This window comes from Pristiophorus japonicus, chromosome 21, assembly GCF_044704955.1.
Source record: "Pristiophorus japonicus isolate sPriJap1 chromosome 21, sPriJap1.hap1, whole genome shotgun sequence".
Lineage (NCBI taxonomy): Eukaryota > Metazoa > Chordata > Chondrichthyes > Pristiophoridae > Pristiophorus > Pristiophorus japonicus.
Window position 1 is genome coordinate 70,024,674 of NC_091997.1, and position 13,428 is coordinate 70,038,101.

Genomic DNA, 13,428 nt, shown 5'->3' on the forward strand with positions numbered 1-13,428 from the left:
ACTACGTTAAAGGCGCTATATAAATGCAAGTTGTTGACTAAAAGCTGATCATGAGTGAGGCCGTGACACGCCCCAGTGTCTGCTGACTCATAGGAATATAAGAAATAGGAGCAGGAGTCGGCCATTGGGCCCCTCGAGCCTGCTCCGCCATTCAATAAGATCACGGCTGACCTGATCATGGACTCAGCTCCACTTCCCTGCCCACTCCCCATAACCCTTTACTCCCTTATCGCTCAAAAATCTGTCTATCTCCGCCTTAAATATATTCAATGACCCAGCATCCACAGCTCTCTGGGGCAGAGAATTCCACAGATTTACAACCCTCTGAGAGAAGAAATTTCTCCTCATCTCAGTTTTAAATGGGCGGCCCTTTATTCTGAGACTATGTCCCCTAGTTTTAATTTCCCCTATGAGTGGAGATATCCTCTCTGCATCCACCTTGTCGAACCCCCTCATTATCATATAAGTTTCAATAAGATCACCTCTCATTCTTCTGAAATCCAATGAGTATAGGCCCAACCAACTCAACCTTTCCTCATAAGTCAACCCCCTCATCTCCAGAAGCAACCGAGTGAACCTTCTCTGAACAGCCTCCAATGCAAATATATCCTTCCTTAAATACAGAGACCAAAACTGTACGCTGTACTCCAGGTGTGGCCTCACCAATACCCTGTACAGTTGTAGCAGGACTTCTCTGCTTTTATACTCTATCCCCCTTGCAATAAAGGCCAACATTCCATTTGCCTTCCTGATTACTTGCTGTACCTGCATACTAACTTTTTGTGTTTCATGCACAAGGACCCCCCAGGTCCCTCTGTACTGCAGCATTTTGCAATTTTTCTCCATTTAAATAATAATTTGCTTTTCTATTATTTCTGCCAAAGTGGATAACCACACATTTTCCCACATTATACTCCATCTGCCAGGGACAAGAGATAGAGAGCAGAATCTACAATTCGTGATCTATTGTCACGCTTGGACCAGACATGTGTTGGGCAGTGAGCCCACTGTAATGCATTTGCTTCATGGGTTCTTTGCTTAAGAATTCATAGCAAAGCATTGCTATTATGAACTAGTTGGTTTATTAACAAAGGTTTAACAATCACACTACACATTACCAGTTCATCCACCAGGCTCACAACTGCATACCTCATCATGGATCCCCCTGAACCCAACTGGCTGGGGTTTTATTGAGTCTTGTGAACATCACGTGACTTGGCTGAGCCACTCACAACGCAACAGTTCTACAAACCTGTGAGCATCCTCACAGGTACATACATTACATTCACCTGTGCTGCCATTTATCTGCCTTTGTCAGCTGACAGTGAGCTAAGCAGTTTAAAAAAAAATTATCGTGCAGGAAAGAACAGCGAAAGTAAGAAGTGTCGCAGTGGAACCTCTATTACTCGCACTCTCGATTATCCACCAGAACTTCCAACAGGATGGGGCCTCGCCCGGAGACATCCTGTTGTTTGTTTGCATTCTGCCCCCTCAGGTGGACATAAAAAGATCCCACGGCCACAATTTCGAACAAGGGAGATTCGATGGGCCGAATGGCCTCCTTCTGTGCTGTACTATTCTGTTATTATATCCTATAAGTTCCCCCTCTCCCGGTGTCCTGGGCCAATATCTATCCCTCAACCACCTTCACTAAAAACAGCTTAACTGGTCATTCTCACATTGCTGTTTGTGGGAGCTTGCTGTGCGCAAATTGGCTGCCGCGTTTCCCACATTACAACAGTGACTACACTCCAAAAGTAATTCATTGGCTGTAAAGAGCTTGGGGACGTCCTGAGGTCGTGAAAGGCGCTATAGAAATGCAAGTCTTTCTTTTCGTTCTATTTGGTCGATTCCGGCTTGAAGACCTGAGTCTTCAGAGGCCAGTCGAGGATCTTCACCAGGAGCATGGCTGCGTGAGTTGAGTACTCTATGCTGCTATAAATTGCGCGCCCCGACGATGTAAATGAGCCCACCCCCCTACCCCCCGGAGGATTCGGGACGGGTCTGTGGACGGGCGGAGGTTCCCCACGGGTGTCCTGGAATTTGCGCCCTGACTGAAGTTCGGGCCTCTTACAGACCAAGCCCGCGAGTGTATGCAGGTCTGCTTTAGAAAGAAGAAAGAAAGACTTGCATTTATATAGTGCCTTTCACGATCACCTGACGTCTCAAAGCATTTTACAACCAGTTAAGTAACCAATTTGGAGTGTAGCCACTGTTGTGATGTGGGAAATGCGGCAGCCAATTTGTGCACAGCAAGCTCCCACAAACAACAATGTGATAATGACCGGATAAACTGTTTTAGTGCTGTTGGTTGAGCGATAAACATTGGCCCAGAACACCGGGGATAACTCCCCTGCTCTTCTTCGAAATAGTACCACGGGATCTTTTACGTCCACCTGAGAGGGCAGACGGGGCCTGGGTTTAACGTCTCATCCGAAAGACGGCACCTCCGACAGTGCGGCGCTCCCTCAGCGCTGCACCGGGAGTGTCAGCCTCGATTTATGTGCTCGAGTGCCTGGAGTGGGACTTGAACCCCCAGCCTTGTGACTGAGGGCTCGGGTGAGCCGGCCAGCCTGATCCCACGGGGTCCGATGCTGGCTATTGTGTGCACCGGGGACAGTGGGAGAAAGCCGAAGCGATCAGTGTCCACGGACACGGCGAGCGGGGGGTCGAATGGTGCCACTTAGGCCTTCTGCGGGCCGAAGCCTGCCGGACAGCTGCCGAGCTCATTGCCGCGCGGCCTCGGTCGGGAGCTTGTGTCCTCCTCCAGTGGGAATAGGAAAAGCTGGAAGGCAGTAGTGGATGGTCCAATGAGCCGGCATGAGCGGAATGGATCCCGCCTGATTAGCAGTGGCTGCTCATTCCCCCATCACGCCTCGAGGGCCTGAGGTCAGGATTATCCTTTACAGTGGTCCTGGTCACGTGGCTTTTCAGGGACAACCGATTGTACGCCGATCCCCGAAAGAAGCACTGCATTAAGCCAGCAAGGCTCTCACGGTTTGTAGGATCATAGAAATTTACAGCATGGTAGGAGGCCATTTCGGCCCATCGTGTCCGCACCGGCTGACCAACAGCTACCCAGCCTAATCCCACTTTCCAGCTCTCGGTCCGTAGTCCTGCAGGGTACGGCACTTCAGGTGCTCATCCAAGTACTTTTTAAATGTGGTGAGGGTTTCTGCCTCTACCACCCTTTCAGGCCGTGAGTTCCAGACCCCCACCACCCTCTGGGTGAAGAAATTTCCCCTCATACCCCCCTCTAATCCTTCTACCAATTACTTTAAATCTATGTCCCCTGGTTGTTGACCCCTCTGTTAAGGGAAATGGGCCCTTCCTAGCCACTCTGTCTAGGCCCCTCATCATTTTATACACCTGAATTAGGTCTCCCCTCAGCCTCCTCTGTGCCAAAGAAAACAAACCCCAACCTATCCAATCTTTCCTCATCGGAATGGGGATTGGGAGGGTGGGGGCTGGGGCCTTTGTCCTGTTGCTGTTCAGGAGGTCTCAGGCTTCCAGTGGGTGAGTCAGATGTTTGTTTATGCAATTGGCCCCGATGGAGGAAATGCCCGTGTGATCAAACCAGGATTCACCAAAATCCATTTGCTTGCTGTGAAGCCACTGGAAAGTGGGACAACATTGTCACGGCGACGCAGGATTGCAGCCAAGAGCCTGCGAACAACCCGCTGGAACGAGGCAGGCATTCCATTAACTCCTGATAGAAACGTAGAAAATAGGTGCAGGAGTAGGCCATGATGCCATTATGGACTCAGCTGTTTCTTGATGTAACGGGGAGTGAGTCGAACTGGCTGAAGACCGGCTTTTGTGATGTTGAGGACCTCAGGAGGAGGCCGAGACGGATCATCCACTCGGCACTTCTGGCCGGAGATGGTTGCAAATGCTTCAGCCTTGACTTTTGCGCTCGCGTGCTGGGCTCCGCCATCATTGAGGATGGGGGTGTTCCTGGGGAGCCTCCTCCTCCCGTTAGTTGTCTGATGGTCCACCACCATTCACGACTGGACGTGGCAGGACTGCAGAGCTTTGATCTGATCCGTAGATTGTGAGGTCGTTTAGCAGCATGCGTTTGGTGCTGTCTTGCAGCTTCCCCAGGTTAGTATCTCATTTCTAGGTACGCCTGGTGCTGCTCCTGGCATGCTCTTCTGCACTCTGCCATTGGACCAGGATTGGTCCCCTGGCTTGATGGTATTGGTATCTTTTCCGGGAAGGTGAGTGCTGGGGCGTGGAGCACAATTTGCACCCCGATGGCCAATAGCATTGGCAGACCCCAGCACTACTGACCTATGACCTCCTCCATTGAAGTGAGTGTTTACAGCGCTGGAGATCGGTGCGAGCATTTCATACTGGAGCTATACTTATAGTATTAGGCGGTCCCTCGAATCGAGGATGACTTGCTTCCATGTCAAAAAGTTCACAGGTGTTTCAATGAAGGAACTAAATCTTGAAGGGTGGAAGATGCCTGTGCGTGGATTTCTTTAAGGTGGGATGGCCGTTGCACCCCAGACACTGTCCATAGATCGCAGTGCGGGCTGGTCCGTGCTGCCCCTGGGCCCTCGCCTCTCCTGGGTCCTGTATAATAACAAAGGCACAGTCTGGTGTAATGGGGAAAGGGAATAGATCTTGTCAGCCTTCCTCACTGGTAGCACTCTCGGCCCCCGAGTCATGGGTTCAATTCCCACATCCAGAGATTCAAGCACGTATTTATGCCGAGACACCCGGTGCTAGTGCTGAGGACTGCAGCTATACTGCCACTCTGGCGGCAGGAGATGTGCCAGTGGCCGTACGGCTCTGGAGTCAGATCGGTGGTATGACTCCGTGGCGTCTTTGAGTCGGAGAAATGTACGGCCTCAGCCTTCCAACCAGAAGCTCGTGGCGCAGCCTGCAGTATAACTGCCTTTTTCCGAGTTTGTTTGGGCGGGAGGATGTCTGAACTGACTGCAACTTGGCACCATGATCACGAGAAGCACAGTGACGGATAATACAGTCGATTGATTGCCCCAACCGTCTCCCACAATGGGACCCCGACGCAGGCCGCAGAATGGTGGTATAACTCTGATCTACGCATCACTGTGTGGAATTTAACAGTATCCTTGGGGAGGGAAGGAATTGTCTGAAGGGGTAGCTGAGGCAAATAATATGAATGTATTTAAGGGGAGGCTAGATAAACACAGGACGGGGAGAGGAAGTATATCGTGATGGGGTGAAATGAAGAGGGGTGGGAGGAGGCTGGAGTGGAGCGATGGGGCCGAATGACCTGTTTCTGAGCTGTACGCTCTGTGTAATTCTATCCTCCAAATTCTCTCTCTCTCCATTGTGATCCTCGAGCACACACTCTTTCTCTTCGGCGGCCCCTTGTATCGAGGATAACTTGCTTCCACACCAAAGAGTTCACAGGTGTTTCAATGAAGGACCTAATATTCCGGATCCCGAACTACATCCTGAAGGGTGGAAGATGCCTGTGCGTGGATTTTTTTAACGTGGGGTGACCGTTGCACACCAGCCAGCACACGGGCTTGACAGAGCAAAGTCTTGGTCCAGTGGCAAGGGTTAACCAAGACGACTGGAGACCAGCTCTGCTGCACGGACCTAGTGCGCACATATCGCACAGTGTGGGCTGGGCCCGTGCTGCCCCTGGGCCCTCGCCTCTTCTGGGCCCCGAACTCGTGCCTCTCCTGAGCCCTGGAGCACACAATAGCACCGGTTGATGCTGTTATGTCTTTAGATGCTCTGATAATGACTCTACGAGGCAATGTGTTGTTCTTGAACTATAATGACCTTAGTCCTTTATTGATAACTCCAGAGAGAGGATCACACCTGGTGGCCTGCCTTTTATACTGGGCCAGGCACACCTGTACAGGTCACCTGCAAGTCTCCCACTGCAGTGCTCTCTGGTGGCACACCTTGTGATAGTGCACACAGTCACCATGTAGCCCTTTCCCCACAGCTAGGCAAACGTTTCCCCTTCGACTATTTATCCAATTCCACTTTTGAAAGTCACTATTGAATCTGCTCCCACCGCCCTTTCCGACAGCGCATTCCAGATCACAACAACTCGCTGCGTGAAAAGAATTCTCCCCCATCTCCCCCGTTGTATCTTCAATGACCTTCAATCTGGGTCCTCTGGTTACCCACGTTTCTGCCAGTGGAAACACTTTCTCCTTATTTACTCTACACGGGGAACAGTAGCCCAGCGGTTATGTCACTCGACGAGTAATCCAGAGGCCTGGATGAATGATCCAGAGACATGAGTTCAAATCCCACCACGGCAGTTGGGGAATTTAGATTCTGTTTAAAAATAAATCTGGAATTTAAAAAAAAAGCTAGTCTCAGTAACAGTGACCATGAAACTACCAGTCTGTCGTTAAAAACCCATCTGGTTCACTGATGTCCTTTAGGGAGGGAAATCTGCCACCCTTATCCGGTCTGGTCTATATGTGACTCCAGACCCAAAGCAATGTTGTCGACTCTTAACTGCCCTCTGAAATGGCCCAGCGAGCCACTCAAGGGGCAATTAGGGATGGGCAATAAATGCCGGCCTTGCCAGCGACGCCCACATCCCAGGATGTTGCCAGGACTGAAGAATTTTAGCTATCAGGAAAAGATTAGGGATAGGTTGGGGTTGTTTTCTTTGGAACGGAGGAGGCTGAGGGGAGACTTAATTGAGGTTTAAAAAAAAAAGAAGAAAGACTTGCATTTATATGGCGCCTTTCACGACCACCGGGCGTCTCAAAGTGCTTTACAGCCAATGAAGGACTTTTGGAGTGTGGTCACTGTTGTAATGTGGGAATAAGACGCTGGTATTAGTAATGGCGACCATGAAAGTACCAGACTGTCGTTAAAAACCCATCTGGTTCACTAATGTCCTTTAGGGAGGGAAATCTGCCGCCCTTACCCGGTCTGGCCGATATTGACTCTGAACTGCCCTCTGAAATGCCACCAGCCTCTCGAGGGCAATGAGGGATGGGCAATAAATGCTGACCTTGCTGGCGACACCCACATCCCATACACGAATTAAAACAAAAACCCCTTGGTGATTTTGAACACTTCTCCCCTTAACCTTCTCTGTTCGAAGTAGGACCACCCCCCCCAGATGGTCCCGAGACCGGGACTGATTCTGCGGCCTTGTATCCGACCGGCTAATTCCCGCGTGCCACGTTGTGGTGATATAAATACCAAACACCGAGTTTTATTTCACCTTTCGCAGGAAAAGTGGATCTGATGGCGAGAAAGGCCAAGCAGCCCAGGGTGTGACCCACGCCACCATCCAAGCGACACACTCCCCATCCTGGGAGGAGAAGGTAACCGTGGAGATAGATGAGGAAAACGCCAAGGATGAAGGTGAGAGTCATGGCTCCCCCGCCCCCCCCCCCCCCCACCCCAGATTGTTTAATCTCCCATTGGTTTCGCGCCTGATAAAACGCATCTCTTTTTAACCATTCCCGCCCCAACCTCCCCCTGGAACCTATCAGTTACTTCGCTCCGGGTCTCCTTAAAGTCTGGATTTTCTGCATCCCCTGTTTTCCCCCTGGCTTTTCCAGGTGGGTGACCAGCTTCCGGTGCCCCGCCGGGACACTCGGTGTCGGTTTCGGTGGGGCACGGAACATTACCGCCCGGGAGAAGTGAGCCGGTGTGCAACGCCCCCTGGTTGCGACACCGGCTCGGTCTTTGGCTTCTGCCCGACCCGTAGTGCCCCGTAGCGCCCCCTGCTGGGAACGCCTGTGAAAGCGGGCGGTCCGAGCTGCAGCGGCCACAGGGAGGTAAGTAACGTCCACCTCGGGTCAGTGTAGTTGATATTTATTTATTTATTTTTTGCGAATTTTGTTGTGGTGGCGTGGGTTATTTACTGGGTAACACCCAGCCTCTCTTACAGCGCTCTGAGGCCGATTCTTTAGTTTGGGATTTTCACACGCTCAGCCGACCTAGCGCCCAAAGAGAAGTGTAACGCCTCCCTTAGTGCTCCGCCCCGCACTCGGGGCGAATTTTGCTGACTGAGGCGCAAACTGTTCCCGGGTGCAAGCTTTACCGTCCCGAAATGAGCAGAACCGAAAATCCAGGATGTTCTCCGCCACCAAGAACCTGTGAGCAAAGCTTTTACAATCGGGCAGCTCATTGCAACACACACGCAAAACAGTCTCCAGCGTTTTCTGTGGGATGTTGCGTCACGATAGAACACTCCCTCTCACCCACCCCTACCCACCCCCCCCCCCCCCACATTGTCCGCAGATGTGGGTTATCCCCGTGACAAAATGTCCCGGGATGTTTTACAGTGGGCACTGGGGCAGGAAGCAGGAGAGCGCTGACAAGTGTGATGTATACATCTGTGAATATGCTCACAGATTTGTAGAGCTGTTGCGCCTGCAATTTCCGCGCTCTGGCGGTGTCCGTGTTCCACGTCTATGTTGACTGTACGAGGTTGCAGCCCCTATTCCAATAGTTGAAGGGGCTGCTCCTCAATTTCTGGCTGCACTTCAGTCCCACACTCCTGATCTTTGGGCACCCTGTGCGGAGGGGAGCGGGCAGGTCGGAAGACCTCCTCCTAGGACTGCTCCTGGGCATGGCCAAGGTGGCCCATTAACCGGTCCAGGCAGCGGGCGGTCGAGGGGATCGTTCAGCCCGACTGCCTGCCTCTCTTCCGCAGTTACATCCGAGCCAGGGTGTCCCTGGAGATGGAGCACGCGGTGTCCACCGGTACGCTTGCGAGAAGTGGGCACCGGAGGGACTGGAGCGCATCATCACCCCCGGCAACTAAATTTTAATTTGATTAAAGGTTTTCATTACAGTTTTAAATTATTAATTTGTGGGTTCCAGTGCCAAAAGGGGGCACTCGATTAAAAGTTTCCTACTAAAATAGTTGCAGAGCTGCTGCATTGTGAGTGGCTTAGCCAGTCATGTGATGTTCACAAGTCTCAATAAAACCCCAGTCAGTTGGGTCTAGATATGGGGATGAGGTATGCAGTTGTGAGCCTGGTAGATGAACTGGTAATGTTTAGTGCGATTGTTAAACCTTTGTTAATAAACCAACTAGTTCTTAATAGCAATGTGTTGCTATGAATTCTTAAGCAAAAAAACCATGAAGCAAATACATTACAACAGGAAGTGACCTCGCCACAAAATGAGGTTTTATAGAATTAGAAAAACCCGCAAAGAGAGTAACCAGGATCACGAGGGGTTGCTTAACCCGCTGAAATCATGTAACAAATTCCAAGTAAGCCGTTAACTTGTATGCCAAGGAATTTTGTGATTAGATATGCTTACAAAAGAATGACTAACTTGTCCAATTAATATGTACCATGAAATCAGCAACTTATTGTTTCACGAAACACTAAAAGACAAGATGTTGCAGTCCATTATTAAAGAAGCAGTAGCAGACCAAATGGAGAAGAAAAATTCGGTCAGGCAGAATCAGCATGGATTTATGAAGAGGAAGTCATGTTTGACAAATTTGTTAGAATTCTTTGAGGATGTAACGAACAGGGTGGATAAAGGGGAACCAGTGGATGTGATGCATTTGGACTTCCAGAAGGCATTTGACAAGGTGCCACATAAAAGGATACTGCACGAGATAAAAGTTCATTGCGTTGGGAGTAATATATTAGCATGGATAGAGGATTGGCTAACGAACAGAGAACAGAGAGTCGGGATAAATGGTTTATTCTCGGGTTGGCAATCAGTAACCAGTGGGGTGCAACAGCGATCAGTGCTGGGACCCCAACTATTTATAATTTATATTAACGACTTGGAAGAAGGGACCGAGTGTAACGTAGCCAAGTTTGCTGACGATACAAAGATGGGAGGAAAAGCAATGTGTGAGGAGGACACAAAAAATCTGCAAAAGGACATAGACAGGGTAAAGGAGTGAATGAAAACTTGGCAGATAGAGTATAATGTTGGAAAGTGTGAGGTCATGCACTTTGGCAGAAAAAAATCAAAGAGCAAGTTATTATTTAAATGGAGAAAGATTGCGAAGTGCTGCAGTACAGCGGGACCTGCATAAAACACAAAAGGATAGTATGCAGGTACAGCAAGTGATCAGGAAGGCCAATGGTATCTTGGCCTTTATTGCAAAGGGGATGGAGTATAAAAGCAGGGAAGTCTTACTACAGTTATACAGGGTATTGGTGAGGCCACACCTGGAATACTGCGTACAGTTTTGGTTTCCATATTTACGAAAGGATATACTTGCTTTGGAGGCAGTTCAGAGAAGGCTCACGCGGTTGATTCCGGAGATGAGGGGGTTGACTTATGAGGAAAGGTTGAGTAGGTTGGGCCTCTACTCAGAAGAATGAGAGGTGATCTTATCGAAACGTATAAGATTATGAGGGGGCTTGACAAGGTGGATGCAGAGAGGATGTTTCCACTGATGGGGGAGACTAGAACTAGATGGCATAATCTTAGAATAAGGGGCCGCCCATTTAAAACTGAGATGAGGAGAAATTTCTTCTCTCAGAGGGTTGTGAATCTGTGGAATTCACTGCCTCAGAGAGCTGTGGAAGCTGGGACATTGAATAAATTTAAGACAGAAATAGACAGTTTCTTAAGCGATAAGGGGATAAGGGGGCGGGCAGGGAAGTGGAGCTGAGTCCATGATCAGATCAGCCATGATCTTATTGAATGACGGAGCAGGCTCGAGGGGCTACTCCTGCTCTTATTTCTTATGTTCTTATGAAAGACTTGCATTTATATAGCACCTTTCATGACCACAGGACATCCCAAAGCGCTCTACAGCCAATGAAGTACTATTTGAAGTGTAGTCACTGTTATAATGTGGGTAATGCGGCAGCCAATTTTGCACACAGCAAGCTTCCACAAACAGCAATGTGATAATGATCAGATACCCTGTTTTAGTGATGTTGGTTGAGGGCTAAATATTGGTCAGGGCACCGGGGAGAACTCCCCTGCTCTTCTTCAAATACACAGGATTACATTACATCAGATTTACAGCACAGAAACAGGCCATTCGGCCCAACCAGTCCATGCCGGCGTTTATGCTCCACTCGAGCCTCCTCCCGTCTTTCCTCATCTAACTCTATCAGCATAACCCTCTATTCCCTTCTCCCTCATATGCTTGTCCAGCCTCCTCTTAAATACATCGATACTATTCGCCTCAACCACTCCCTGTGGCAGCGAGTTCCACATTCTCACCGCTCTCTGGGTAAAGAAGTTTCTCCTGAATTCCCTATTGGATTTCTTGGTGACTATCTTATATTGATGGCCTCTAGTTATACTCTTCTATACACTGTTCCATGTAATCACTATGCTAATAGTGCCGTGGGATCTTTCACATCCACCTGAGAGAGCAGGCGGGGCCTCAGTTTAACATCTCATCCGAAAGACGGCACCTCCGACAGTGCGGCGCTCCCTCAGTACTGCACTGGGAGTGTCAGCCTAGGTTTTGTGCTCAAGTCTCTGAAGTGGGACTTGAACCCACAACCTTCAGAGGCGAGAGAGAGAGTGCTACCCACTGAGCCACGGCTGACACTCTATTTATTTGGGATAAACAGCTCCATAACACAAGCGTGTTGATGGCGAGACTCCGCGATGTGCACGAACCCTCGCAAGTTGTCCCCCTGACAGTTCCCCCCCGCCTCTCCCCCGCCGAGTTTATCGGAGAAGTATTTTGCATCCCCCATAGTACGTCCATCCCCTTTAAGTGTTTTGGGTGGATCGGTGGGGCGGGGGAGAGAGAGGGAGAGGGGGCTAAAATATTGACCCAGTGTCGCAACCCTGACTGAAAAGCACAGTCAACATAGGCGTGAGCCCTGATGCTGAGGTGCTAACGACAATCAAGCTGAAAATCATATTTCGCCAGGAACACATTCCCCCCTAAAGCATTCGAGAGATCAGAGTGAAAGGGATGAGATCTGATGGAGGGGGTAGGGGTGGGGGGGTGCGTTATTTGGGAAATGGTGAATGCCTTGGGAGCGGGGCTGCAATATATTTTCCATCTGTCGTTCCCACCCCCCCGCCATCCCCCGCCCCGAACATGATGGTGTTAAAGCTGCCAAGCTGCTTATTCTGTACGATTGAACATCACAGGGCCTGGTGATTCAGGCTCATCACTTCTTCCTGATGCATCATTGACGTATATTGATTGTCTGACTGTCTGACTGGCTCTGCTCCCTGCCTGATTGCTTCGTTAGCACAGCGAGTGCACGATATGTGCCTTTCTAATTAGCCCGGAGACCTCGATTCAGCCGACACCGACTGGAATTTAAATGCGGCGACCATCAGATGCTTCTGCTGAAATATTGTATTTTACAATTCTGGACCTTCTGTTGCAAGCTATCTCGACGTTGCCTCTTTTTAAAAAAGTGGCGTTGCTATTTATTTTCTCCCCCTCTCTCTCCGTTTTGCTTCCAAATCTATTCCGACGGACCTCAGCCAGCCCTCCTCGTCGCCGCCCTCCATTCCACCACCGCTGCTGGGTTTCCTGACCCCAACGCAAGAGGGGGCCGGTCTCGCTGCAGCTCCACACAGACAGGACGCGAGCCGTTCCGTTTGGTACCCCGCCAGATATCTCGCACCTCGCCCCCCCCTCCCCGGTCCCGTCCGCCTTGGATGCTCGCTCAAGCTTCACCCAAGTGTGAACATAAGAATTAGGAGCGGGAGTCGGCCATCGGGCCCCTCGAGCCTGCTCCGCCATTCGATAAGATCATGGCTGATCTTCGACCTTCCTCGCCCGATCCCCATATCCCTTGATTCCCCTCGAGTCCAAAAATCTATCTATCCCAGCCTTGAATATACTCAGAGACTCAACGTCTACAGCCCTCTGGGGCAGAGAATTCCAAAGATTCACCCCCCTCTGAGTGAAGAAATTCCTCCTCAGTTCAGTCTTCAATGGCCGACCCCTTACCCTGAGACTGTGACCCCTGGTTCTAGACTCTCCAGCCCGGGGGAAACAACCTCTCAGTATCTACCCTGTCAATCCCCCTCAGAATTCTGTATGTTTTAATGAAATCACCTCTCATTCTTCTAAACTCTGGAGAAAATAGGCCCAACCTACACAATCTCTCATCATAGGACAACCCTCTCATCCCAGGGATCAATCCAGTGAACCTTTTTTGCATCGCCTCGAAGGGAAGTATGTCCTTCCTCAGATAAGGAGACCAAAACTGTGCACAGTACTCCAGGTGTGGTCTCACCAAAGCCCTGTACAATTGGAGGCGCTTTAATACAACCGTGGTGTTCTATTCCACGCTCAGGTGAGCTTCAAACCCCACATCTATATCTTCAATGAGACCTCCTACTCACCTCCATAATATCGCCCGTCTCCCTCCCCACCTTAACCCATCAGCATTAGAATCCTATCCTTGATCTTCAGACTTGACTTTTTCAATATCCCTCCTGCTGACCTCCCAAGCTCCAACGTCAATTCATCCAGAACTTTGCTTCCCGCATCCTATCCCATCATCATCA

The 13,428-nt window shown here is 50.0% G+C and overlaps 1 protein-coding gene across 1 annotated transcript in view; it reads left to right on the plus strand.

Moving 5' to 3' along the window:
- The window catches only part of ccdc33 (coiled-coil domain containing 33), a 282,778-nt gene that overhangs the window by 98,687 nt on the left and 170,663 nt on the right, over positions 1-13,428 (plus strand). Inside the window, exon 5 of the mRNA XM_070863959.1 lies at positions 7,217-7,350. Within this exon, the coding sequence (XP_070720060.1) occupies positions 7,217-7,350 (134 nt within the window). The remainder of the gene's footprint in view (positions 1-7,216; positions 7,351-13,428) is intronic.